The 26,189-nt window shown below is 57.0% G+C and overlaps 9 protein-coding genes across 9 annotated transcripts; 5 read left to right on the top strand and 4 right to left on the bottom strand.

Moving 5' to 3' along the window:
• Nucleotides 1–541: 541 nt before the first annotated feature.
• Nucleotides 542–1,360, top strand: CH63R_13566 (uncharacterized protein; the record flags this gene model as incomplete). The annotated part of the gene is made up of 3 exons (XM_018308540.1): nt 542–782; nt 822–1,133; nt 1,272–1,360. 3 exons carry the CDS (start codon nt 542–544, stop codon nt 1,358–1,360), a joined length of 642 nt encoding a protein of 213 aa, XP_018150858.1.
• Nucleotides 1,361–2,818: 1,458 nt separating this feature from the next.
• Nucleotides 2,819–3,634, top strand: CH63R_13565 (uncharacterized protein; the record flags this gene model as incomplete). The annotated part of the gene is made up of 1 exon (XM_018308539.1): nt 2,819–3,634. The coding sequence occupies one exon, from the start codon at nt 2,819–2,821 to the stop codon at nt 3,632–3,634; it is 816 nt and encodes a 271-aa protein (XP_018150857.1).
• A 311-nt stretch (nt 3,635–3,945) lies between these two features.
• CH63R_13564 (LysM domain-containing protein) lies at nt 3,946–5,917 on the bottom strand (the record flags this gene model as incomplete). Its single annotated transcript, XM_018308538.1, has 2 exons — nt 3,946–5,580; nt 5,684–5,917. 2 exons carry the CDS (start codon nt 5,915–5,917, stop codon nt 3,946–3,948), a joined length of 1,869 nt encoding a protein of 622 aa, XP_018150856.1.
• A 1,415-nt stretch (nt 5,918–7,332) lies between these two features.
• Nucleotides 7,333–8,151, bottom strand: CH63R_13563 (Metalloendopeptidase; the record flags this gene model as incomplete). Its single annotated transcript, XM_018308537.1, has 1 exon — nt 7,333–8,151. One exon carries the CDS (start codon nt 8,149–8,151, stop codon nt 7,333–7,335), a length of 819 nt encoding a protein of 272 aa, XP_018150855.1.
• A 1,979-nt stretch (nt 8,152–10,130) lies between these two features.
• Nucleotides 10,131–15,448, top strand: CH63R_13562 (Chitinase; the record flags this gene model as incomplete). The annotated part of the gene is made up of 2 exons (XM_018308536.1): nt 10,131–11,226; nt 11,313–15,448. The coding sequence occupies 2 exons, from the start codon at nt 10,131–10,133 to the stop codon at nt 15,446–15,448; spliced, it is 5,232 nt and encodes a 1,743-aa protein (XP_018150854.1).
• A 3,290-nt stretch (nt 15,449–18,738) lies between these two features.
• On the top strand, nt 18,739–21,079 carry CH63R_13561 (Gmc oxidoreductase; the record flags this gene model as incomplete). The annotated part of the gene is made up of 8 exons (XM_018308535.1): nt 18,739–18,931; nt 18,988–19,021; nt 19,086–19,347; nt 19,410–19,536; nt 19,592–19,851; nt 19,924–20,137; nt 20,218–20,972; nt 21,047–21,079. The coding sequence occupies 8 exons, from the start codon at nt 18,739–18,741 to the stop codon at nt 21,077–21,079; spliced, it is 1,878 nt and encodes a 625-aa protein (XP_018150853.1).
• A 944-nt stretch (nt 21,080–22,023) lies between these two features.
• On the bottom strand, nt 22,024–23,030 carry CH63R_13560 (U-box domain-containing protein; the record flags this gene model as incomplete). The annotated part of the gene is made up of 3 exons (XM_018308534.1): nt 22,024–22,197; nt 22,259–22,808; nt 22,942–23,030. The coding sequence occupies 3 exons, from the start codon at nt 23,028–23,030 to the stop codon at nt 22,024–22,026; spliced, it is 813 nt and encodes a 270-aa protein (XP_018150852.1).
• A 465-nt stretch (nt 23,031–23,495) lies between these two features.
• On the top strand, nt 23,496–23,702 carry CH63R_13559 (uncharacterized protein; the record flags this gene model as incomplete). The annotated part of the gene is made up of 1 exon (XM_018308533.1): nt 23,496–23,702. One exon carries the CDS (start codon nt 23,496–23,498, stop codon nt 23,700–23,702), a length of 207 nt encoding a protein of 68 aa, XP_018150851.1.
• A 380-nt stretch (nt 23,703–24,082) lies between these two features.
• CH63R_13558 (uncharacterized protein) lies at nt 24,083–25,279 on the bottom strand (the record flags this gene model as incomplete). Its single annotated transcript, XM_018308532.1, has 1 exon — nt 24,083–25,279. One exon carries the CDS (start codon nt 25,277–25,279, stop codon nt 24,083–24,085), a length of 1,197 nt encoding a protein of 398 aa, XP_018150850.1.
• Nucleotides 25,280–26,189: the final 910 nt, after the last annotated feature.

Raw genomic sequence — 26,189 nt, 5'->3', positions numbered from 1 at the left:
CAGGCGACTAGAGACAAGTCCCCAAGCCACGTCCAGTTCTTACAATTCGAACGCCTGTTAGGCAGAAACGCTGCAGTGTAACAGAGACGGGCTCAGACACCATTAAACAACTCGACAGTAAGTATATTAGGACTTCTTGTTAGATCTTCCCCTATGCTATGCAAGACACGGGTCCAGCTGTGCACCTATATGTGGAACGGATACAATGTGACATGAATGACGTCTTCACGGCAAGCAGTTGGTACAGAATGACATCAGACAGTCAAGGCTGGATAGCTACTTTGCGCCAGGATACGGAGACGATCATTCCACGACACGGGGCTGTGCAGCAACTAATGATGAAGTCCACAAGCCTCACGACATACATCACTGTTGTCCCTCGAGTATATATAGGTTGACCAGACTTCTTAAACTCGATTGTTAGTTTGAAGACCATCTCCACGATAAAACCAATCTGATATCTTACTTACGAGTCCAGCCCTTTTATCTGGCGTCGCAATTTGAGTTGCAAAGAAAAACCCTCGGAAGCAACATTTCCACCATGAAAACAACTATCGTCGCCCTGATCCTGACAGCATTCGTGGTGCAAGCGTCTCCAGTAGCTGACCGAAGCCTAGCCATCGCCGATGGCCACCAGGGAACGGACTCCCGGGGCCTCTCCGTCAAGCGCGCAAAGAAAGTTGAGACCAGGGTCACCTATGGCAAAACCAAGATCGAGTACGGCTGCGACGCGTCGGTTCACTACACCTTTAAGGGCCTCGAGGAGCTCTGCGCCAAGGGCAGTAACGCTTGCGATGAGGGCACCCGATGATCTCGTGAAGTCAGCTGGACGTCAGGCCACGAGAACCCGGATAAGACCGAAATCACTATCAAGGCCGAGGGGCGATGGTACGACGAGGACGAAAGGAAGAAACTCATCGAGGCCATCATGAAGACTGCCAGGACGGAAGAACCAGCGAACATTGAGATCAAAGACAAGAAGTGGTCTGGCAGAGTCGTCGGTTCCTTGCAACCACTATCAGGCACTTGCAAGATGACCCAGTTTCCTAACTTCGTCGACGTCACTGTATTCGAAGATGAAGAACCCAAGAGCTGGATGAGTGTTAAAGTCAGCTTGGAGGCGGCCGAAGGAGGTGAGCATCGTGCTGTTCCCTACCTCTTGCTCACTATAAACAACTCCTCGCATTCATATCTCAGGAACAGTGTCTCGATAGCCTCAAACTAACGGGTGACAGATAGTTGTGAGAAAGTTGCTGATGCTGCATCGGCAGTAGCTGGGGCTATCCATGGAATTGCTGGCGCGTTTTTCGGCACCGTTCTTAAGCCCTTTTGCAAGAACGAAGTTGACAGTCCCTTCTGATATTCTTCTTTTTTGTGGCAATACTGAGCGACATGGTGCTTCGTTTTTTGGATGCTCAAGATTTGTTGTCTGGATTGATGACGTACAGAAATGTGTAATGCACCACAACCTTGGATTTGTCAAGGGAGTTTCCTAAGGGTTTCTATGACTAAGTATTTCAAGGCGAAGGCACGCCCTTTATGTTGCATTCCTTCTTCAGGGTTTCCGGACAATGTAACACTAGTAGGTTTACAGACAGCACTTTTATACTGAATAGTATGATGCCCTCAATATTCTCCCTGATGAAATAACATTCAAAGTGTTGCTCTTTCGCTAGATGAGCCAGCTGTCACAGGTATAGATCACCTATCATTGGTCGAATACTCAGAGAAAGCGGCAAATTTGTAAAACATCATATGCCTAGCTACAAATGTAATCTTTCGATGCCTTCTCCTATTTCAACTATCTTACTTGTAGAACACCTGCTCAGTCTATAGATGCGATCAGTATGATGCAGCCTTTCGTGTTAGATCCACCTGGGCACGCGCGTGCATGTTAGTCATATTGTGTTCTTGCTTTATAAGTGTGTAGGATCAACTTGTTGTTAAGGACCTTTAAGTTCAAGGGTGAGTAGAGATTACTTGACCTCCTAGGACCTGCTACTCCTGCTATATTGCGGTGTTGTTCTAGGAGGATGCTCTTTATTAAGGACCTGCTGCTACTCGGTCAGTAGTCCCATTGGAACAATTTAAACTGGAAACTTCCGAAATCGTGTCCTCTGTTCCATTTACTGTCGAAGCTCAGGACATCCTCAGTCTTGCACCTTGGTGCTGGAACTCCGAGTGCAGATTGATGAAAACGCTAACAAATTACACTACAATCTCTTTTCTATCCTGTGAAAGTGACTCTGTTTTTGGCACCTCCCAGAGAGAAGAAGAATGATAAAAGATGATCGAGTTGTGAGTTACAGCGTAAGGATTGATGGTGGTGTAAGAGAATCGAACTTTTATCAACATAAACCCGCAGGATGGTATTCGCAGGGGGACTCAAATATTAGTGCCAATCCACATCAGTAAGTACAGCCTCAGTAGTCGCCACAATGCCCGCAGTCTAGGCCTCCGGAACCAGTTCGTGTGTAATTATCATCCACAAGAACGAACGATCGACTTCTGCATGTCTTATTGGAGGAAGAGGTCAACAAGGATCGGGGTGTCTACTTGAGGAAAGGCGTAGGAGGAAGGTGTGTGTGTATTACAGGGTGTCCAGGTGCCTGGAAGAAAGACACAAGGAGGGAGGGAGTGGCTCACTCCCCCTCCATCTCGCAACAGGGATATAACCTAGCGCAATCCACATGTCATCCAATAACCTATAAGAGCCCCATCGCCTCTCTTCACGATCAATGTCCATACCATACCTCTCCCAGGCCTCTTCAATCATCTTTCAAATACCTGTACTTGCAACAGCCGCCGACTCCTCATCATGGCGTACGATCGAGACGAGTTCGTGCGTCTCTTGACGGACTACTACAACTTCTGTAACCGCGTCTTCTGGAACGCCACCGTCGTGCAGGCCCCCGCCGGCGGCTGGCCCTCGATCAACCAGGAAACCCTGGCCGCCCTCAAGAGGAACGACACCGTCATTGACCTCCTCCGCCATATCCCCTACGTCAACTACCGTGAGGGCGACAGCAGCCTGGCGCCGTTCCTCATGAAAGACACGCCCGTCACCGACTACCGCAGCGGGGACTTGCAGAAGAAGATCCGCGAGGGCCGCATTGAAGGCATCGCCGCGCCCATCACGGGCCAGGACCCGCCGATCCCGCCCTCGTGCGCCGCCATCGCCATCTCCCCGGGCCGGAACGGCTACGAGGTCATCCTGGACACCGACGACGGCTACGTCTACTGGGGCGACGCGGACGGGCAGCACGACGAGCACGCGCCCGCGCTGAACGGCACCCTAAAGGAGCGGTTCGGCGGCGACCCGGCCAACGAGTGGCGGCTCGCCGGGTTCAACGTGTACGAGCCCGCCGACTTCTTCGAGCTCTGCAAGGAGCGGTACCGCGAGCTCAGCTGGATCGGCCTCGGGCCCGAGTACATGTCCGTGATGAGGAGGAACATGAACTGGGAGTACGAGTCCGAGCCCGATTCCGACTCGGACCCCGAAGACGACTTCAGCCACAACAAGATCGCCAGGAAGATGAAGAAGGCGGGCTGGCCCGGCGACGGCGAGGGGCACGACTGGGACCGGACCAGGTTTGAGAATCTGCTCGACCAGGGCAACGATGCGGAGGAGTGAACATGCTGTAGGCACACATGTCTAGATGATTCGTCAATAGACAGCAGTATCAATAGGAAAAATTGTGAAGATTTTCACTTGATGACTCGATGAGGATACACATGAGACAAACGGATTGGTTGTATTTGACATTATTTATCTTTTGTGGCATTTACAGCCTAGGTAACTTAGGAAAACATTACCTCCCCCGTGCTACATGACAGTCACCTGTCAAAGCCCTTCCTGGTCTATTATATACCACGAGTTGGATTCCGATTCCGTCACCCGTCACCCCTTTCACCATTTTTAGTTGATGTAAACACCGCACCGTTTTAAACACCGACGCAGGCGTAGGCGTTGGCCCAGAGCTTGGTGCAGTCGCTGCCGATGGACGGGTTCCAGGTGGTCAGCTGCTTGACCGTGACGCCGCGGCGCTTGGCGACGGCGTCGCAGGTGTCGCCAGAGCGGACGAACTCGAACAGCTTGCAGCCGGCGACGATGCTGCCCTGGGTGGGCTGGGGCGTCTGGACGGCGCCGCCGCCGCCGTTGCCCGGGCTGGTCGGGGTGCCGACGACGCGGACGCAGGCGTAGGCGCTGCCCCAGAGGTTGGAGCAGCCGCTGTTGAGGCCGTTCCACTGGGCGAACTGCGCGGCGCTGATGCCGTTGGCGCTTGCGATCTTGGCGCACGTGTCGCCGTCGCTGACGAAGTGGAACTTGTCGCAGTTGGCGGCGATGCCGGGCTGCGTCGGCTGCGGCGTCTGGATGCCGTTGCCGGCCTTGGTGGTCGTCGCGGGCTGCGGGACGGTCGGGGAGCCGCCGACGACGCCGATGCAGGCGTACGTGTCGAGCCAGAGGTTCGTGCAGCCGCTGTTGAGGCCGTTCCAGGAGACCACGTCGGCGGTGCGGATGCTGTTCTTCTGGGCGATGGAGGCGCAGGAGTCGCCGCTCTTGACCATGTAGAACTTGTTGCAGTTGCTGGCGATGCCGGTGTGGACGGGCTGCGGCGTCTGGATGCCGTTGCCGGCCTTGGTCGTCGTCGTGGTCTGCGGGACGGTCGGGCTACCACCGACAAGACCAACACAGGCGTACGTGTCCAGCCAGAGGTTGGTGCAGCCGCTGTTCAGACCATTCCAAGAGACAACGTCGGCAGTACGGATACTGTTCTTCTGGGCGATCGAGGCGCAAGAGTCACCGCTCTTGACCATGTAGAACTTGTTGCAGTTGCCAACGATACCGTTGTGGACCGGCTCGGGGGTCTGAACACCGTTGCCGGCCGTCTTGGTGGTGGTGGCCGGGGGCGCAGGGTTGCCACCGACAAGACCGACGCAGGCATACGTATCGAGCCAGAGGTTGGTGCAGCCGCTGTTGAGGCCGTTCCAGGAGACAACATCCGCAGTGCGGATGCTGTTCTTCTGGGCAATGGAAGCGCAAGAGTCGCCGCTCTTCACCATGTAGAACTTGTTGCAGTTGCCAACAATCCCGTTGTGGACGGGCTCGGGGGTCTGGACGCCGTTGCTGGGAGCAGTCGTCGTCTGGGCCGGGGCGGTCGTCTGTGCCGGGTTGCCGCCGATCAGACCGACGCAGGCGTATGTGTCGCCCCAGAGGTTGGTGCATCCGCCGTTGAGGCCGTTGAAGGAGGCGAACTGGGCAACGGTGAGGCCGTATTTCTGGGCAATGGCGGCACACGAGTCACCAGAGGCGACAAAGTGGAACTTGTTGCAGTTCTTGACGATGCCGCCCTGCACGGGCTCGGGGGTTTCGACGCCGCTACCGGCGGAAGTGGTGGTGGTGGTGGTGATGATGGTGGTGGGAGCTTTGGTGGAGGTGGGAGCAGCGGTGGTGGTGACGACGGCCTTGGTAGTGGTCGTCTCCTCCGCCTCGGGAGGCGGCGTAGGCTCGTTGTAGGCCTCGACACAGTAGCTGTTGCCGGCCTTGATGCCGGAGCAGTCGGGTCCAACGGAAGGGTTCTGAGAGGAGTGATCAGTGTAAGTTGAGAAGAACGCTCTTCACTGACGGGGGGCCTGCTTGTGTTCCTTGTCCCTGAGAGACGTGCAGTTGACAATTACGTACCCAGCGACGGAAGCTCTTCAAGTCGATCCAGTTGAAGTCGAGAACCTCTTGACAAGTCTGCGATCCGTCGTAGTCGGCCCACCACGAGCAGTACGACGTGGTATCGGAGGCGTGCGGCAGGCCGGGCTCGGCGCCGTCTCTGGCCTGGAGGGGAAGGGCGGCAGCCGAAGCCAGGCCGAGGAACTGCGCCACGACGGCGGCAGCGGCCAGTTGCTTGAGCATGGGAACTGTCATGTTGGACAGTAAAAGAATGACTAGAAGTGGGGAGAAGAGATCAAAGGAGAGGACGGGAGCTCGAACGAGAGAGTACCCAGGAGAGAGTGATGGATCTGCACTTGATGATCTGAGAGAGTCGTAACCAGTCACTCGGGATACCAGACGCCTTTTATCTATTCATGAAGCAGGACTCAACACTCGACATGGTGCCACATCCTCCTGCAAACAAATCCTCACACCACCAAAAGAGAAAAAAAATAGAAGAAATCGACCTCATCGTGCGAGCAGAGATGAGATGAGATGTCCGAGCCGCGGCACGCTCGCTTTCGGAGAACCTTTGGATCTTTGCCCGCCCGAGCGCTCATTTCCGGACATGGAAACTAACAGGCAGCAGGCAGCAGGTGAGGCTATACGCCGAAGGAAGCGGGACGCGCCGCTTTGCAAACCCCCTCCCCCTGTCTGATGAGTGTGCAAGGGGGTCGGAAGGCACTTGACCGAGGGGGGGGAGGGGGCTCTCTCATCAGATGTTGAGATGGAGAAAAGAGAGAGAAAAAAGAAAGGAAACTCGGACCGAACGGTTGGGAGAATCTCCAGCTGAGCCTACCTACCTACCTACCTAGTCAGGTTAAGCTCCTGGCTTACACAGAACACGCCCCCTATCCACTATCGACCCCTCCTGAACTGACTGTTAGTCGTCAAGGAGTGGATTGAGCGTGTATTTGGCCGTTAGCCGGCGGGTCCGATCTTGGCATGCTTATTCTTAAGGTTAGTACTCTCCCGGCGGATATCCCTCAAAGTACTTTGGTTATCTTATTGCGGTTAATCCAACCGGCTGGGCTTGTAAGGCTGGCCGTCTTGATCCCTGTCTGCACTTCTGCAGTGAGTGAGTGAGTGAGCGAGCGAGTGAGTCCTACCCGCCTGTGCCGCCAAACGTTCCCCTGCCCGGCCGATGTAACCAGTCAGATTATCGGCCGCATCGTGTGGAATCGTGAACAAGGGTTTAAATCCATCGCGGTGGCGAGAGAAGAGAGGAATTTTTTCGCAACGTGCATATGCGTGAATTGTTCTTACGACTAAACTAAACTGCTGGACAGGTTTGCTGCCTGCATCCATCCTCTTCTAAGCGAGATGGTTCTAGGACGAGTGTGGCACGAGACTAAGGTAAGGTACCAACACGTGTAAGTGAACCGATTCTCTCCGTGGCATAGGTGGGAGTGGGGATGGGGGGGTACTTCGCCCTCCCGATGTTCGGATCCGAGGACATTGGGCCAGAATGAATCCATCAGGTTTCAATTGTACAATCTGCTGCTTCTGCCTATGGATTCTTCGGCCCCAGCAAGTGAGCTACAGCGATTCATCATCCTCTATACCCCTCCGAAAACCGGGCGCACCCACTCTCAGTGCTTACAGTGACAAACTACAGTCTACGGGGCTTAACACTTCTTCCTGGCGGGCATTTTCAGCGTGTCCAAGCCCCTCTGAAGGGACATGACGACCATGCCGTCGCCGAATTCCCGCTTGGAAAGCTGATGAAACCCCTCGAGATCCCTCCTCTTGGAGGCGCTGGTGGAGGAGACAGAGCCGCTGTTGATGTCCCGCGCGATGGCCACGATCTCGTCGCGCATGGCGCCCCTCTTGGTCAGCTGGACGGACTCGATGGTGGCCTGGGAGTCGAACTCGGCGAACTGGCCGCCGAGGAAGGAGATGGTCTGCGTCTTGGACGAGCCCAGCCGCTTGCTCGAGAGGCGGCCGTTGATGAAGGTGACCATGTCGTCCGCCTGGGCCCGCCGCCGGCTGTAGTGGGCGTACTCCATGGCGGCCGTGATCTTGCCCAGCCGGCTGGGCTCCGCCGTCTCGCGGAGCACCGTCATCCTGTCCACGAGGCGCTCGATGACGGTCGGGTGTCCCGGCCGGGCGCTGTCGTCCCCGTCGCGCCAGAGGCCGCCGAGGAGCTTCTTGGCGTCATAGACGAGGTCGTTCCTCTCTCGCCACTCCTCGATCTCGCTGAGCCCGGGGTTCATCATGTCTGAGATGCGGCCGCTCACGCCGGAGAGAGTCTTCAGACGGTCAATGTGGAGGATGAACCCCTCAAAGTCGCAGTCCTTGCAACCCTTGGCGATCTTGCAGTCGGAGCCGTTCTGGTCATAGTCGGAGCGGTACATGTCAAAGAACATGAGGATCTCGTAGGCGTTGAGATCGGCCAGGAGAGGCAGCGGGGCCAGGGCCAGGAGCAGGAAGGTTGGAAGCCTCATGCTGCTGTCGTTTGCTTTCGATGTTGTTGATGTTTTGTTGGGCTTGTGTTGTCGTCTCAGGAATCAGGATTGTCGTCTAAACTTTCTTGTAACAAAGGAATGCAGCCTTGTCTCTGACCAGTGATGGTTGCTGCCAGGAGTCTGACTGAAGAGAGGGCGGGTTGAACAGAAACTGACCGGAGAAAGAGGTGGAGAAGACGCGGGAGCCAGGGGATTTTCTGAGTTCGTCGAGCATCGAGGGGCGAGGACTCAAGTCATTTCCCGAGGTCAACGGGGAAACCCCTCACATGGTCCGTCCAAATCCTACTTGCTGCCTTGACCGTAGGGAAAATTACCGAACAGGAGGTCTCATCTCTTGGCCTGGAGAATGTCCGAGACGAGTGAGTGCCTGAAATTCACGCTCTTGGCCGGCGTGTCCGGCGATGAACCTGCCTGGTCCAGACTTTACCGGTCAGGCCAGGCCAGTACTGAGATTCGCACAATATCATGCCACGGTCATACTCGAGTCTGTGCCAACCTGGAAAGCCATGTAAGGTACTTTGGATACCATGTCTGCGTACACTGGGGTTGGTAAGCTGAGAGGATTCATTCATGTTAGCCCTGCAGGTTGTCGTAGCCCAGGGCCCAAGGAGGCAAGAATCTCTTTTTCGTCGGCTCGAAAAGGCCATATCTTACCCTTGCTTCTTCAACATCGAAGCACCAACCGAGCTCCGCCTCAGCGCTGCAGTGTACCTTACAGCAGCGGTCCAGGGCACTGTCGCTTGTTGCCTCACTGGTGCTTACCTTAAGGAACTAAGGTACCTTACATGATTAGGCTCACGCCACACACCCCTACAATTTGCCTAATTGGGCTAGTTGATCGCGGCTGGACCCTTCTACCCGCACGATCCACTACGGCCCACTTCGCCCCCGGTTTTGTGCTGTTTTTGAATCTTGCAATTGGCCCAGTGCTTGAGGCCAGTAAACCGTAGTGATGTTAGTGGCTTGCCCCGCCCTAAGCGAGAATGGGGGCCAACCGCACCCCCAAGGTGAGTGAGTGGATGGACCAATAGGATAACACCTCTCAATTTCACGACGACCCCCCTAGTCGCCCGAGGATGGAGTACGATGTATGCAACACTGATGATCCAGGAGACGCGGATACATCTGGGATACATCCGGAATTACCACCCCAAGTTGGATGTGTCCGTCGGGGGGCTCACGGACAAACGCATTCCAGACCCTGTACTCTGATCTTGGCAACGATCCTTCGACTAAGATCTAGGTTCCGGTGCTTCCTAGGAAGGCGGGCTGAGTCAAAATCTGCCTGCGAACATTGGTGTGCCAACTGTCAACGAGAACATTATTCTCGAGCCGTTCATCACGGCGCTGGCGCAGTAGTCCATGGCAAAATTCTCGATGCCTACCTGCAGTAAGCACTAGCCGGTGCCCGGAACCGTTGTGTAATTACCCGCCAATGTCGAGCACATGGATATCGACATGGACGTGGACCCGACGACAGGGGGCAGGACTCAGCCGATGTCGACTCAGGCAGAAGTAGAATCGGAGTTTGATCCATCACCAGCGTCGATTTTGTGCACCTCGGTAAGGTGGTCTGAGATCAAGCCCATCAGTTTGCCCTTGGAAACCCGAGTCACTGTGTGTACGGCCCCTTTTGCTCGCCTGATCATCGGAGCTGTTGACCTGTACCTGGGCCGAATAGCCAACATCGTTTATCTACCTTGCCTGTCCCTGGACTGTCTTTTGTCTTTCATGGAAACACTTTTTTTTTCATCCAGTCGTTCACTCATTCATTCACTCAGTCAATCGTTCAGTCTGCCTGTCTGTTCGCCAGTCTGTCCGTCAGTCTGTCGTTCATTCAGTCAGCTAGTCATTCATTCAATCATTGTTTCATCCATCCACTCATGTGCTCATCCCCTATCTCTCAATCTCCTTTTGCATGGTAACACCGGCATCTTCTTCGTCTCTCTTTTAAAACAATGTGGCGGCCCTCGCTTTCGGCCGGCATTGGACTGCTGTGCCTCGCGAGCAGTGCCTTTGCCCGGAATGAGGCCAGCCCTGTCAACCCGTGTCCGGTCCGGTGCACCATTTCTGGACCGAACCCTCTCAACTGGACCTATCTCCATGGAGCCAAAGCGTTGAAACGCTGCGATCAGCCCATGCTTTTCGATACCATGCTCGAAACCAGAGTCAACGACCCAGACAAGCACATCACGTTCCGGGCCTGTACGGCATCTGAAGAGTCTACGGTCAAGACTGATGACTTCGTCCCCGTCCCCTTCACCTTTGGGGCCCCCGAAAAGCGCTCTCTGAGCGACAACATCAAGTCGACATGCGCCTCGGACATGCACAAGACCCCGAACCAGACAAGCATCTTCTACCACGAATGGCTTCCCGACGACAGCAGCCCTGTTGACGGAAGCATCAACGACACCGCCTTGGCAATCGAGACTCTCCAAGGACACTTGGACGCCGCGGACAACTGCGGGACCGCCATCATGTTTGCAAAGGTCCGCGAGTCCATCGCCGGTCTCTTTGTCGGCTCGGCAGTTGACAAGAAGAGCGCCGCTCCCTTTGTGGAAAAGCTCGCCCGCAAAGTCAAGACCAAGGAGTTCTACGAGGCCGGCCGCTTTGCCGCCACCAACTGCCAGACGGTCCGGCCCTCCGTCTGGAGAGTCGGCGTCGTTGCTGATCTCCAGGGAAACATGACCTCTGTCCAGGAGGCCCTGTCTGACTGGAAGGACGCAAAGTGCCTCAGGAGCCCGGATCTCACGGCCGAGTGGACGGGCGTCGAGGTCGAGCTCTGGTCCATCAAGAGCTCTTTACCGACCAACGGAACAGACAATCTCAGCAACTCGACCGCCGTCTCCGGAAGCGGGGCTCTCCACACCCTGCACCGAAGGGCCGATTGCCGTGCCGAAGAAGTCATTTCAGGCGATGATTGCGGAGCGCTGGCCAAGCGTTGCGGCATCAGCGCCACGCAGTTCGACAAGTACAACAGCGGCACCAAGAACCTCTGCAGTACGCTCAAGCCCAGACAGCATGTCTGCTGCTCTCCGGGCGACCTTCCAGACTGTAAGTCGACGACATCCCAAGCCAACTCAAGTAATCATACGTGATGTTTCTCGCACAGAGGCTAACCACTGAGCATATCATTGCAGTCCGACCAAAGCCCGACGCCAACGGGAACTGCCATGCCATCGACATCGACAAAGGGTTCGGGTGCTGGGACTATGCCGACGCGAACTACCTCACGGTCAAGGATATCGAGGACTTCAACAAGAACACGTGGGGTTTCGCCGGCTGCAAGAACCTCCAGCCGGGACAGAAGATCTGTCTGTCCAAGGGCGAGCCTCCCATGCCCAACCCCATCTCCAACGCGCTCTGCGGCCCTCAGAAGCCCGACGGAGAGCCTCGCGGCAGCAAGAACCTCACGGACATGAACCCGTGCCCGCTCAACGTCTGCTGCAACGTCTGGGGCCAATGCGGCATGGACAGCGACTTCTGCACCCTGGCCCCGGCCGACACGGGGGCGCCGGGCACGTCGCAGCCCGGCAAGAACGGCTGCATCTCCAACTGCGGCATGGAGATCACCAACAACGACAAGGGCCCGGCCAGCTTCTCGCACATTGCCTACTTCGAGGCCTGGAACAAGAACCGGCCCTGCCTGCACATGGACGTCACGAGCGTCGACACCAAGAAGTACACCCACATCCACTTCTCCTTCCCGGACGTCACCCCGGGCGACTTCAAGATCGACACGAGCAAGCTGCAGACGCAGTTCGACCTGATGAAGAAGATGACGGGCATCAAGCGCATCGTGTCCCTGGGCGGGTGGGCCTTCTCCGCCGAGGGCGACACCGTCCACATCCTCCGCGACGCCGTTCTGCCGGCCAACCGAGCCACCTTTGCGGCGAACGTGGTCCAGTTCGTCAACGACAACGGGCTCGACGGCATCGACTTTGACTGGGAGTACCCCTCCGCTCCCGATATTCCGGATATTGACCCGAGCGCCAACCCCAACGAGGGCAAGGACTATCTCGAGTTCCTGAAGATGGTCAAGCGCAGGTTGGGCAACAAGTCCGTCTCGATCGCGGCGCCCGCCTCGTACTGGTACCTCAAGCAGTTCCCCATCAAGGAGATCGGCGAGGTCGTCGACTACATCGTCTACATGTCGTACGATCTCCACGGACAGTGGGATCACGGCAACAAGTGGTCGAGCCCGGGCTGTCCCGGAGGCGACTGTCTCCGTTCGCACATCAACATGACCGAGACCAAGACGTCGCTTGCCATGATCACCAAGGCCGGCGTCCCTTCCCACAAGGTCTTCGTGGGCATTGCGAGCTACGGACGGAGCTTCCACATGTCGGAGGAGGGCTGCACGGGACCCGAATGCACCTTCACCGGCACCAGGAGCCAGTCGGACGCCATGCCCGGTCCCTGCACAGACACGTCGGGGTACATCTCGTCGGCCGAGATCCGCGAGATTCTCTGGAACAAGGACCTCCTGGACGCGAGCGAGTGGCACGACAAGGACTCGGACTCGGACATTGTCGTCTACAAGGGCACCGAGTGGGTGGCCTGGATGAACGACGACACGAAGAAGGGGCGCATCGACAAGTACAAGGGCCTCAACTTCGGCGGCGTCTCGGACTGGGCCGTCGACCTGGACAAGGACTACGGCGACAGCGGCATCGGCAGCGGCGACAGCGACGACTCGAACCTCTCGGGCGGCCGCAACTGTCCCCTGAGCAAGACGTACACCGACCTCGAGGCGCTCGCCAACGACGGCGACGTGTCCGACGACTGCAAGCCCGTGCTCGCCATCAACATCCTCGAGAGGATGCTCGACAAGTCGTTGTCCAACTACGACGACGTCGACAACGGCTACGACAAGAACTTTGCCGCCTACCGGCGCGTCATGAAGGACTCGGCCAAGCAGGCCATGGCCAAGTTCACCAGCTGGCACGACGGCAAGTACCGGGACTACTTCGACTGCGACATCAAGGCGGACGGGGTGACCCATTCAGGGGACTGGACGGGCCCCTGTTCCGACATGAAGGGCCACTTCGCCGTCACGGGCATGAACATCATCAAGCTCACGCTGCGGGACGAGGACGGCTTCTGGGACGCCGTCGAGAAGGAGACGGGCGTCATCCAGGAATGGGTCGAGTTCGGGACGTTCAAGTACAACACGGACCCGAACGAGGTCATCAAGAACTGCCCGCCGCCCGTCGGCATGACGCCGCAGCCCTGCGTCCCGTCGCTGATCCTCTCCATCTCGGGGTACCCCCAGCTCAAGTCCGACTTTGACATCCCGGACCCCAAGGACATCATCAAGGACGTCAAGAAGAACCTGGACGAGATCCGCACGAGCATCTCGGCGCGCTTCTTCGACGTGGTCGCCGGCATCTGGGACGGCGGCAACGGCGACGTGCTCCAGGTGCTGTCGGTGCCCATCTTCCTGCTGGCGCAGGCCATCACGTCCATGGAGGAGGCCAAGAAGAAGGGCGGCGAGATCATCAAGGAGGAGAAGGAGGCCCTGATCCTCAACATCATCTCGGCCCTGCTGTTCTTCATCCCCTTTGTGGGAGAGTTCGCCGCCATGGCCGCCGGGGCGGCGACCGTCGCCCGCATGATCGCCCTCGGAGGGCTGGTCGGCAACACGGCCTTCAGCATCGCCGAGATCGCCGGCGACCCGTCCAACGCGGGCATGGCCATCATGGCGCTGCTGAGCGCCGGCCGCATCAAGAAGCCGAGGGACTTCATCGACCTGGGCTCCGCCAGGAGAGCGCAGACCAAGGCGGGCGTCAGCAAGATGGGCACGACGTTCAGGAAGCACGACGACTCGCTGCAGAAGGTCGTCGGTAACTGCCGCAAGGAGGGGGACAAGGACGACGATAAGGAGCCCAACGCGTGCAAGTTCAAGAGAGACCTGGGCCATTCTTACCTCGAGACGCGCGACGTCGTCCTCGAGAGCCACCAGGCCTGGGTCGGCAAGCGAGCCGCCAACAATAACAACAAGAACAACTGTCCCACGACGGAGCACGAGACGACCACGACCAAGATCGAGACCGTGCTGACCACGCCGGGCGTCACCTGCAAGAAGGAGTGGTCCCAGGCCTGCTACCACTACAGCTCCGTCATGAGCGTCCACTCCAACACGCCTGACATGGTCCGTTGGACGTGCTGGGCGACGTCGGAGACCGGAAGAGACGGGCTCGCCACCGACCGCTGGGGCTTCTGGCCGAGACAGACACGCCAGGGCTTCAACATGCCCCGACTGGCGCAGCACCACTGGGACTGGGGGCAGGAATGGACCGAGCACGACAGCTGCGACAGAGACGAGTTCCCCCCGCGCCACTTCTGGGGAGCCATCAACACGGGGAAGAAGAACAAGGCGGGCGAGATCCGGTTCAAGGCCACCGAGGGCCAGATGGTCCGGCTCATCCCCGCCGCGGAGAACAGGGGGGCCGGCGGCATGTGGAAGCAGTTCTGCGAGAAGAACGACGGCTACGAGAACAAGCTGCCCGGCCTCGAGAAGATCAACGAGAAACACGTCACGACGGACAAGAACAGCAAGGTCGGCAGCAGCGTCAAGGGCGGCACGACCACGTACACCACCAGCCTCAAGGTCACCATCCCCAACGCCGTCTTCGAGATCAACCACTGGGAGCAGACGCCGGCCAAGGACGACGGCCTGTGGGACAACCCGTGCTGGCCGAGCATGCTGCGGCCCAACGACCCGGGCTACGCCCTCCTCACCAACGACGCCTGGTACGCCAAGAACCCGGGCGCCCAGCAGTTCACCGCCGCCTACCACAACGCCCCGCCGGCGGCCCTGACCCGCGGCCTCACCAAGGTTCGCGCGATGGACGGCCGGCCCATCATCGCCCCGCGCGAGCTCGGCGGTTCTGCTGACGACGAAGGCACGGAGATGTGCGCGGCGCAAGGGCGACCCCAGGACGAGTGCGACGCCGAGCCGGGCCAGCACCAGCACCGGAGGAGACAGGTCTTTGTCGACGAGGACGGCAACGAGGAGGGCAAGGTGTTTGTCGACGAGGACGGCAACGAGAGGGAGGTCTTCGTCGACGAGGACGGCGACGAGTACGTCGACTTGCTGCCGAGCGACGGCCTCGACTTCTCGGCGCTCGGGCAGCTGCCCACGCCGTCCATGCCCAGGACGGCCGAGGCCTTCGCCACGGCCGTCGCGGACGTCGAGGAGGAGATGGAGGCTGCCACGCCGGGGTCCGCCATCGCGGCCGGTCTTCCCGAGCCGACCAAGGGGATGTTTTGAGGAGAGAAAAGAGGAGGAGAAAGAGGAGGAGAAAAAGGAGGAGAGAGAATTATGATGTGAGAGTTGTGGTTCTGGATAAGATACTCATCAAGATGTAGAGATGATGTGTGTAGAGAGAAATAGGCCAAACGCCGAAAACGTTTTCATATGTACCATTCTTTCAATTCACGAACCAGGCCATCTTCACGTTTTTCCTATCGGGTTGTCTTGCTGTTCCCCGTCTTCAGAAGGGTTGAGCGTCCCCCCCCTGACGGTACCTAGTTGGGCTAGGTGTGATTTCTGTTAAACTTGCAGAAAGACTGACGGCGTTGGTAAGTTGTCGCCTGCGATCCAACCGTGTTTCTTGATGTCCTTGTTTGGTCGCTTCTTTCGCTTTACTCCCTTGAACCGTAAAGAACCTCTCTCGAGTTGCAAGCGAGCCTCTTCATCGAGTGGCTGGTGAAACAACACTCATGTCGGAGAGCCTCGACCAATGCTCTTTTGTTCCAGGATTTCTTGAATACTAATCTTTGCCTCACCAAGAGGAAATGGTGGCCCCAGCTGCGGTATACCGTAGCTGGCAGGACAATGTGCTGTTTGCAAGACCCCGAAAACCCTTCCTCGAGCTAGATTGACTGCACATAGAGTCAGCTTTTTCAGGAGCAGCTCCTCTCTGTTTCAGTCACAGGATTGATTTTCTCATTACTAATCGTCAAATTGATCAAGAGCGCCGTCGACCCGGCTGTGCAGTTGGAACACTTGGGAGGCCCTTGGGTTCTGGGAGTTCTTTAGACTGCCTGTCGAACCTAGGCTTAGGGTGCCAAGTTGGCTCCATGTAATTTTTGTAAAGACACAAGTGCCGAACTTGTTGGTAGCCCTCAGATATAGTACCGGGCTTGCCTCGGAATCTTCCCCCCGCCGCCAGGGCCGTTCCCTGAAGATCATGGCCGAGGTAGAGTGTTGACAACACCCGCGTGCAGGCAATTGATTGAACCGCGGTTTGGGAACTGCTCAGGGGCCGAGTTGATTCCTCTTTTGACTTTCTTGGCCGCCTGTTCTATGGCTCATAAGCTTCAGACGAACGCGTTTGAGCAATATCGTCCGAAGCATTAGAGTTTCGTTGAGTTGCTGGAGTGACCCGGCCACCGTCCCTGCTGTCGCCGTTCCTCCATGTCAACAAGTCGGCAGGCCGCCGAACTCATCTGGATCATATATACTGGTGAAACTGGGATTAAAGTGCATCATCTAGCCTTTCGCTTCAAAGACTTGGATTATGTGCGGCGGATCACGTCACGTCCCAATGCCTGGAGGTCTTCTGAGCACTGTTGAAACCTACGACCTGCGAAGTTCCCGTGGAAATTAGTCTGCGACAACTCTCACTTTCACCGGATAACATTGAATTGCAGCAGGCTGTGACGGATTGAGGAACCTGGTAATGAATGCATGAGCTCCTATCCGTACGGGAATTATTTCAGCGTAAAGTTCCGAAAACATCTGTCTGAAGTTGCCTGGCGTTCATACCGACCTTCGATGATGGACCAGTTTCGCCGTGAAGACTAATACGTGGTGGCATGACTGATTGGAGGAAGCATTTTGTCTAACAACTTGACATCGGGTCTTAAAGCCGCCCTCGCCTTGATGCGACACGACTTATACCGAGCCCTCAATGATTTATAGAACGGCTTAAGCCAATGGCTCTCGAGACACAGCCGTAGGCGCAGGACATCAAGAGACGAGCGTTGAGACGATGGTTGTAATCAGTTATAAACCCTCCGGGTAGATTACACGGCCCACGCAAGATCGCAAGGATAGGTGGCCAACGTGCGTTGTTTGTCATCTCGAGTTGGACCGCGTGAGCTCCGAGGTTGTGAGTTGAAAAATAGCCCGTAGGATTGTCAACAGGGGCTCCAGAACACAGTGAAACACCCGTCCGGTGATGTAAATAGTGCGACTCGCACCACTATGCCCTAGCTCGGTATGTAGATCTTCCTTGCTGCGGCACGGGTAAGGCGTTGACTTGACTCAGTCAACGAGTGCTTGTGATGTCGTCGTGCTTTGTTTTCGTGTAGCTTGTGTTGCAGGCGTCTGTTCTGGCCTCTGCTACTTCCAGCCCAACAACTCTTTGTTGGCTCGTTCCTTAAACATTCTTCACAGTCAAAAATGAATAAATCCCACATATGGGCTGATGAGTCGACGGATGACTCGGGTCGACGAAACAGAGAGGACTCTTAAGTCAACAGGGCACAAGACCGAGGCTGCAAAGAACACGATAAGAATCCTCGTCCGCTCGCTTCGGCCGTCGGCAGTGTGCCGACCCTGGGGATAAGGTAAGGGAGGGACGGAATGGGGAAGGTTGGTAGGGCTCATTAGGCTGGGGTTCCTTGCGTCTGAATCGCGGAAGCCGGGGTAATTCTGACTGTTGCACCGATGGGATGAATCCGTCCCGGCGATGATCCCCGATGGCCATGCGCCACTGCAGCGTACATCATCAGCATCTGGAAAAGAAGGCTTCTCGCCCCTTGGCTCAACTAATCACAGAGACTGCATCATCTACGCTGGTGCTTGGCTGAAGACATTTCTCAGCGTTCACGGTTGGTATATCGAGGGGCTAGGCGAGACTCACACCACGATGGCCCCGTCCCAGCCAGCATGAAGCTAGACGATTCAAAACCCATGCTTCGGCAGATTTCTCGCAGGCCGCCTCCCAGCTGCAATCTCAGGATGACCTGTCCCGGAAACCGGCTCGGCTCCACACCGCATGTCAACCACGTTTAGCGGTGGCAGCTGTTAGTTGCTGACCGAGAAATCGCTAACACGCTACGTCCATTGCGCCACCCCCGAGACCCTACCCATATACCCTGGATCTGAGCTTAGAAGAGCTCTCCTGACCGTCCTTGGTTGTATGCTTACGTTCCCTTCGCGTAGCCCCGCCTAGTCTCTTCCTGGATCGTTCTACCGGTTCTAAGAGGTGTTACGTGGTACTGCCTTGCCAATATGTCGTTTGTCCGACGACGGCAGCGTGTATTGCTCGCTTGCGCCCCTGAACCTGGTGGAGAAGTAGGTTTATGTCCGGCAAACGAGACCGGCAGCTCGGATGACAGGCAAGATCGAGCAAGCTGTGTAGTGAATCAGTCTGATCTTCGTGGGCTAGCCAGGCCATATATCGGGTCGTCCCGAGTCAACACAGTTCTGCAACTCTCCACGTCTCCCATCGCCCCATCACTCGTTCTCAACACCCTTGTACATAAGCGGAAACCTTACGGTGTAGTTCGCCCATCACTTTTGAACGTATCTTTCAAGCTCCAGTCACCATGGCGTACGTCGTGAAGATGGCTGTTGCTGTGGCAGCAATGCCGCTCTTCGGAGCGCTTGCCCGTCCGTCCCCTCCTTCAGGCTGCCTCAAGAAACAGAACGACACACAGCTGTTGCCTAGCTACGACTACGTTGTTGTTGGCGCCGGTGCCAGTGGCCTCACAGTAGCCAACCGACTTTCCGAAGACCCAAGTATGATTCAACTCTGTAAAAGTAGTTGTCGAGCAACCAAGCTGACTCTGGGCCAGAGGTGACTGTTCTCGTCATTGAGGCGGGTGAACTGTGAGCCGCCAACCCCCAGTGGCACTGACATCCTAACATGGCATGTCTAACACGGTTCTTTTAGTGACGAAGGCGAGGACTCCGTCAGGATTCCTGGGCTTGCCGGTGGCGCGATTGGGTCGAAATACGACTGGAACACGACTTATGTCGCCAACGACGCGCTGGGCGGCCGGGTCGTTCCGATCCCCCAAGGAAAGGTAGTGGGCGGCTCAACCAAGCTCAACCGGATGGTCTTCGACCGCGGGTCTAAATCCGACTACGATCGCTGGGAGAGCCTGGGAGCGAAAGGGTGGAACTGGGAGACTCTGCTCCCCTATTTCAAAAAGGTGAGTTGCACAGCTTTCTGAGGTCCTGGTTGCGAACTTGGCTCTAACACCGTCACAACCAGAACGAAAAGTTCACGCCTCCGACTGCCGAGATCGCGGCCGAATGGGGCGTTGAGGTCGACGATTCTGCCCATGGAAACGACGGGCTGATGCAGGTGACCTACTCGCCTTTCTTCTGGCCCACTACCAGTTGAGTTACAACCCGCCAAAGTATATACGTTGATAGGCACGACTCGTCTAACAGTCTGCTGCACAGAGTTCATGATCGACGCCGTCAAGGAGCTCGGCATCACCATCGCGAAGGACCAGGCCAACGGGAGCCCCATCGGCGGTTACTTCTGCCCTCACAACCAGGACCCCAAGACCGCGACCCGTTCCTCTGCCCGGGAGGCCTACTACGACGGCTTCACCGAGCGCCCCAACCTGCACCTCCTGACAGGACGCCAGGTTACCAGGGTTGTCACCACTGGCATGGGAGATGCCGTCAAGGCGACTGGGGTCGAGGTGAGTTTGCCTCGAGGTCGGGTGGGGAAGAGTCTCCGTCACAACTAATCATCATCCGTTCGTCCTCTCCAGTTCGCCGCCAGCAAGGAAGCCGAGGTCCAGACCGCCAACGTGAACAGAGAAGTGATTCTTGCTGCTGGGACGTTCCACACCCCTCAGATCCTCCAGGTTTCCGGCATCGGCGATCCCGCCCTCCACGCCAGCATCAACGTGCCGACCGTCGTCGACCTCCCCGCCGTGGGCCAGAACCTCCACGATCACGTCTTCTTGGCTGTGGTCAACACGAGTAAGACAGACCTGTTCTGCTCGTCTGATAGGAAGAACGCTCGTTGTGTGATGGAAGACTGACATGTGCGAAAACGCTAGTCAACACCACCCTGTCCTCGAGCTCCCTGCTGCAGAGCAACGCCACCTTCGCCGCCGAGGCCCGGGCCCAGTACGACAGCCAGCAGAACGGCCCCCTGAGCTCCCCCACCGGCGACTTTCTCGCCTTTCTCCCTCTGTCCACCTACTCCAAGGCGGGCGAGACGCTCAGCTCCCAGGCCGCGGCCCAGGACGGGACCGCGTTCCTGCCCGCGGACACCCCGGCCGAGGTCGTCAGGGGATACCAGGCGCAGCACAAGGTGCTCAACGAGCGTCTCCTGGCCGACGACTCGGCCCTCCTCGAGGTCATCTGGGACGGCGGCGTGATGGTCCTCGGCCTGCAGCACCCGTACTCGCGCGGCAGCCTCAAGGCCGCCTCCTCCAGCACCTTCGACGCGCCCCTCGGGGACGCCGCGTTCCTCAGGAACCCGCTCGACGTCTCCTTCATGGTCGAGGCGGTCAAGTTCACCCGCACCCTCACGGCCACCGCCGCCATCGGGGCGCTGCAGCCCTTCGAGGCCGTCCCCGGCGCCAACGTGACCGCCGACGCCGCCATCGCCGACTTCGTCCGCCAGCAGAGCGCCACCCTGTTCCACCCCGTCGGCACCTGCAAGCTGGGCCCGAGGGAGGAGGGCGGCGTCGTCGACGCCGAGCTGAGGGTCTACGGCGTCAGCGGCCTGCGCGTGGTGGACGCCAGCGTCATGCCCCTGGTGCCCGCGACGCACATCATGACCACGGTCTACGCCGTTGCCGAGAAGGTGAGTTGATGCAAACCCCCGAAGACGGGCCTCTTTTGTCTGGCGTTCCTGGTACTAAAAATGATGTTCCATAGGCAGCAGATATCATCCGTGACCGTGCGGCGTAGATTGACGAGGTTTTCCATGGGAGTGGCATGCCGCTGTCGTGCGGATTCGTTGAAATTTGAACGTTGAAAGATACCTTGGTCGAGAACTATGTAGCCTGCTCCCCTCTAGCTTTCTGATTCGTGTGGAAGCTGAAGCATTAAAAACGACACCATGTCGAGTTCCGTTGACTGAAAGTCGAGTGATGTTGATGGAATGATCCGGCCGGTCCACACTGTCGAGTGCGGATTCTGCATTAACGAACCCGGTTTGTCTCTGATCATAGAGAGACGAATTCCATGCTGAATGGGCCTGCCGATCGAATGGCGCCCCTGACGGCTTGCAACTTCTCATGGAGCGTCGGTTTTGACCTCTCTTCAGCTGTCTCGTTGCTTGCCAAGGTCATAGTAACAGGTTCTCCCCCCCCCCCCCCCCCCCCCCCCCCAAAGCTGCATAACCAAAACTCAGGCCTTGGTGGAGGCATCCCTTCTGAACCAGGTCAATGAGAAGTTCCTCTGTCAGCTCTGCAGCTGGAAAATCATTACATCCAATATCAAAATGGCCCTTGATGGTGGCAACGAAGGTCGGCAATGTAGAGGGGAGCAGGTGGCCAAGTGAACAGTGACATCAATGATACTGCAGAGCCAAAGGCGCACTTGAAAGGTTACTGTAGCATGGGAACATCAATGCCCTTTGCCAACCAACCCAACCTTGTCACAAAAAGCATCAGTCTCAAGTGCTACAAAGGACCAGTAGTAGTGAATTAAACGTGGTATATCGAAAGCCTTCAGGGCAGAATCCCAAGAGATAACCACAGGCTGCAAAAGGTTGCCAAGTAGCAATTCATGCCCAACTCACCATCTCGTTTGCAGCCAACTCCAAAACGCCGTGCTATGCATTCGCAAGAGAACAAACTGATACCGCCAACATGTATATGATGAAAGCGGGAAGGGGCCAGAGGTCGGATCTACCAGTCCACGGCCCAGCCGTTCTGCTCAAGGAACTCTTCGCAAGCATGCCTCAGACCAAGATTGGGCCGGAGCTCCGACGGGAGCAGGGGTTCACGGGTGAGGGGGTCGCTGGGGTGGCGGCGCAGGTGCTCCATGATGGATGCCCTCTCATACGACTTTCCGGTTTTGGTCTGCGAGAGCGCGTAAGTCCATGTCACATGCCAACTGGGTAAAGGTGGTTGTCAAACTCACAATGACTGGGTCGACCATGACGCCAAAGCTGATGTCGTCAATGGCCCACTCCGGGACCTCGCGCCTCTTCTCCTCGGACGATCGGCTCTTCTCAAAGGTGTTCCTCAGCATCTCGATCTTCTGCTCCCACTCGGCCTCGATCTCCCTCTTCTCCCCGTCGTCCATGGCGCTCGCGACGGCCTGCTCGCGCTCCTTCTCCATCATCTCGACGACCTCGTTTTCCAGATGGCGCGCCTCCCGGGTGCGTCGCTTCTCCATCCAGTCCCACCGCTCCTTCTTCGACCGCAGGACCTGTGCCGTGATGGCGGCCAGAGACTTGTCGCCGGTCTGGACACACAGGTGGTGGGCCTTCAGGGCGTTCGTGAGGGCCGAGTCGTAGTCCTTGAGGGCGAGCTGGGCCTGGGAGAGGTAGTAGTGGGCCTTGAGGTTGTCGGGGGTCAGGCCGAGGCAGGATTCGCAGTCGGAGACGACGGCGTCCCAGATTTCGAGCTTGAGACGCGCCATGGCACGGTTGGTGTAGAGCGCAGGGTTCTTGGGATCGGCGATGATGCTGTCGGGGACAGATCGTTAGCGTCAGGCTATATCTATGGGTGGTGTCCCCGTCCGGGCTGCGGGCTGGGTAGGCGACAGGCGCACGGGGCTGAGGATGTCTGATCGTGGGACGACCAAGAGGGCAAACTCACGCTTTCGAGTACAGCGCCTCGGCGCCGGCATAGTCGCCCTGTTGGAAATGGCGGTTGCCTTCTTCCTTGAGTTGGATTGATCTCGACATTGTGCTTTACGTCTTGGTGGTCGTGATATTGGAATCAAGCGCAGGTGCAATGCTTCAATCGATTGGTATATATATATGTCGGAGAATAGAGTGCAGAAAGCCGGTTCGACAGCAGGTTGGAAGCGCTGAGAAGGCCGAAAAGGGTTGCCGAATGGGACTACGCAAGCTTGGGGGTTGTTGTTCGGTGAAGCAGAAGTCTGGCGAGTGGAAGGAGGGGGGAACCCTGACGTAGAGAGCACCTTGGAGGAAGATGGCTGTAGCTACGGAAGCCAGGAGAGTGTTCTACTTGGGCAGAAATAGTGTACGAATCGATCGGGGGAGGGGGGGGAGGGCGGACGAGTCGGATTCGAGGCGGCGGGTTGAGGAGCTGTTACTGGACGTGGGCGGGAGTCGGTTGGAAAAGGAGGGTTGGGGTTGGACAAGCCGGTCGCTGCAATTCAGCCCTGCGGCGTTCAAGAAATAGTAATGTGCAACCTGGAAACGCTGGCCGCTGCTGATGCCGCTGCTGCTGCCGTTGCCAATGCTGATGCGCTGGTATGCCGGAGTGCTGCTGTGCTGCTGGGTGAGGTGGCCGCTGCTGTCACCAGTGCATACAGACCGTACCTATCTGTATGTACAGCTACGGGGAGGAGCCCCGCTAGCGAACCGAAGCTCGGCGCCGATGGGGGTTGAACGTTGATTCTAGGGGTCTCTCGTCCGCCGACTCCACTTTCGCCCGGGACGAACGGTTGACGTTGCGTTCTGGAATCTTCCGCTTAGAAATGGAGTGGCTTTGCGCCTCGGCTGACTCGGAAATGGTCACGTGGTGTGGTGTGGCCCATATCTCCCGCCGTGGCTTGACAGCCGAGAGTGGGTCACAGTGGGAGCAGAGCAGCCGAGCCTGCACTTCACCACCAGCAAGCATAGCGTACAGATAGATACATACACACCTAGGTGGAACGATACAATACACATCCATCCACCAGACAGCAAAGCCATCATGACAGTAGCTAGTTGGACATTCTTATGTCAAGGAATAAAGGTCAAGTATGCCTCCCAGAACAACCTGATGCTCATGTCTCATTGACAAGTGGCATCTTCCACTCCCCGTTCCGCACCTTGTGCAACAACCAGACCCCTCGCAAGATGGTCGCCCCAGCAACAACGATTGCGATTGCTTGACCGATGGTTATCTTCTCAACCCCGCCGGGCTTGATCTTCGCCATTGCACATTCGACTGCGACCATCGACGTTATGGCGAACATGCCGTACACGAGGTATGCCAGAGAGACGGTGGTCATGTACTTGTCGTACTTTCTTTCCGTCTTGCGCTTGAAAATCCGTTTCTGGAGCCACGACCGCGGCTCCGAATGCACCTGAGGGAACGTAAGGCCGTTTAGTATCCCTTCGCCTTCGGTTTGGTTTCCGGTTTGGTTTTCGGCTTGGTGGAAAGCCTCCATGTTCATCAGCGAGTGGAAGCTGCTCTGGGCATACGATATCAATCGACAAGAGTAATAGACCCAAAGTGCCCTCATGTCTTGACGGCGAAAGATGGGAACAAAGGGGACTGCGGGGTCGCAGTTCTCGACGCCGGCGCCAACATCACCCCACCACGCAACCGCAACGCATCGGCAGCCGGCAACGATCAACTTCTCATCACCGATGTCGTGCAGGATGACGCCCAAGAGAGCAAGGCCGAAGCCCTGGCACACCACTGTGATGACCACTTGCCAGCGCGCCGCCAGCGTTTCTTTCGTGACGAGCGGGATGGACAGGGCGCTGTTCTGGGCGTCGAGCATCATCGACCCGAGCACCAGCTCGGCCGTCGTCAGTTGGCCGTATTGTCGATTGATGAGCAACGCGATGCTGAGCGAGAGATGGGTCACCACGAGGCCGGCGCCTATCTCCTTGGCCATCGTGGCGCGGTTGTGGAAAGTGCCGAGCAGGGCGACGAAGAGCAGGACGCCGATCTGCGTCCATGCTGCGAATCGAATGCCGCGACCGGCGATGTCCGCGTCGACATCCTCGCTGCAAGAGTTTTGGTGGTCTCGTTCGCCGACAAAGAGGAAGGGAATGAGAATGCCGCCGAGTAGGACGATGACCAATGGAGCAAGGTACTGCGCGTTGACTATGGAACCTGGAGGCCGTTTTAGACCTTGAATGATTCGCTTGATGGCAATAGCGGATTCAAAGCCAAAATAGAGGACATTGAGGCAGATAAAGACGGCGGCGATTGCGAGCCCTATCTGGGCCTGGTATTTGAGTGCCATAGAGGGCAGTGCATTTCCGTCGAGGCTTTGATAGCGGCAGCCAGCAAGTCTTGCAATCACTGAAAGGTTTTCTCGGGGGAGAATTATCAGATATATCATCCTGCGGGCTGCCAGGCGTGCTGGCTAACCTCCTCGGAGCCTCGAGTCCAGAACCAAGGAGCTGAACTCTGCACATCATCTGGAGCAGACCTCCCTGGCCGTCTATTTCGTTCAAGGCATCAAGCAAGGCTGGCCAATCAGCCTTGAACGAGTTGCTGACACCATGACAGGGAGATTCGCGGTGTCAGCCAGGACACCCTACTTCCTTTTTTCAAGCCAGCCTTGTGTCTGCGTGGCTTAGATTCAGCTATACATGCTGCATGGCTCAAGTTGTTGCCTGCTGTACACGAGGGTACGTATATGTAGTGAGTAAAAAGCTGTACATGAGAGTGTCTCAAGTCTAAGAAGAGCTCCATGTTCAACATACTTGAGCCTCCACTGCATTTGTTGAGGTAAGAAGGCTTCCCGAATAAAGAAAGAAGTTGCACTTTTGGCCACCAAAGGGGTGTAGGCAGGGTTTGGACAGATGTTGTCTAGAGGCGCCCAGCAACTCAGCCGCAGACGGCCCCCAGCTTCCATGGTAACACAAGGAATATTGGAAGGCTGCAGGTGCCCCCAAGCACTATGGCCTTCAGACATAGGATTGAATCTCGGGCCTTTGGACCCTTGGAATGGGAGGAACAAACACACGATCCATCAAGCGGGTGGAAAAAGACCTGTGGAAAGCAGCTGCTATATGGGGTGGGATCGCCAAGTTCAGCTCTGCCACAGGGAAAAGGCTGGAGTCCATATCTTGCCGCAGAGTTGGCGGTTGGTTGACCAACCCTTGACTGTAACGATCTCAGAAGCTGTAATTGAAGCTGGAAACGTA

The sequence above is a fragment of the Colletotrichum higginsianum genome, chromosome 10 (assembly GCF_001672515.1).
Source record: "Colletotrichum higginsianum IMI 349063 chromosome 10, whole genome shotgun sequence".
Taxonomy (NCBI): Eukaryota; Fungi; Ascomycota; class Sordariomycetes; order Glomerellales; family Glomerellaceae; genus Colletotrichum; species Colletotrichum higginsianum.
This window is presented reverse-complemented; position numbering and strand designations above follow the sequence as displayed.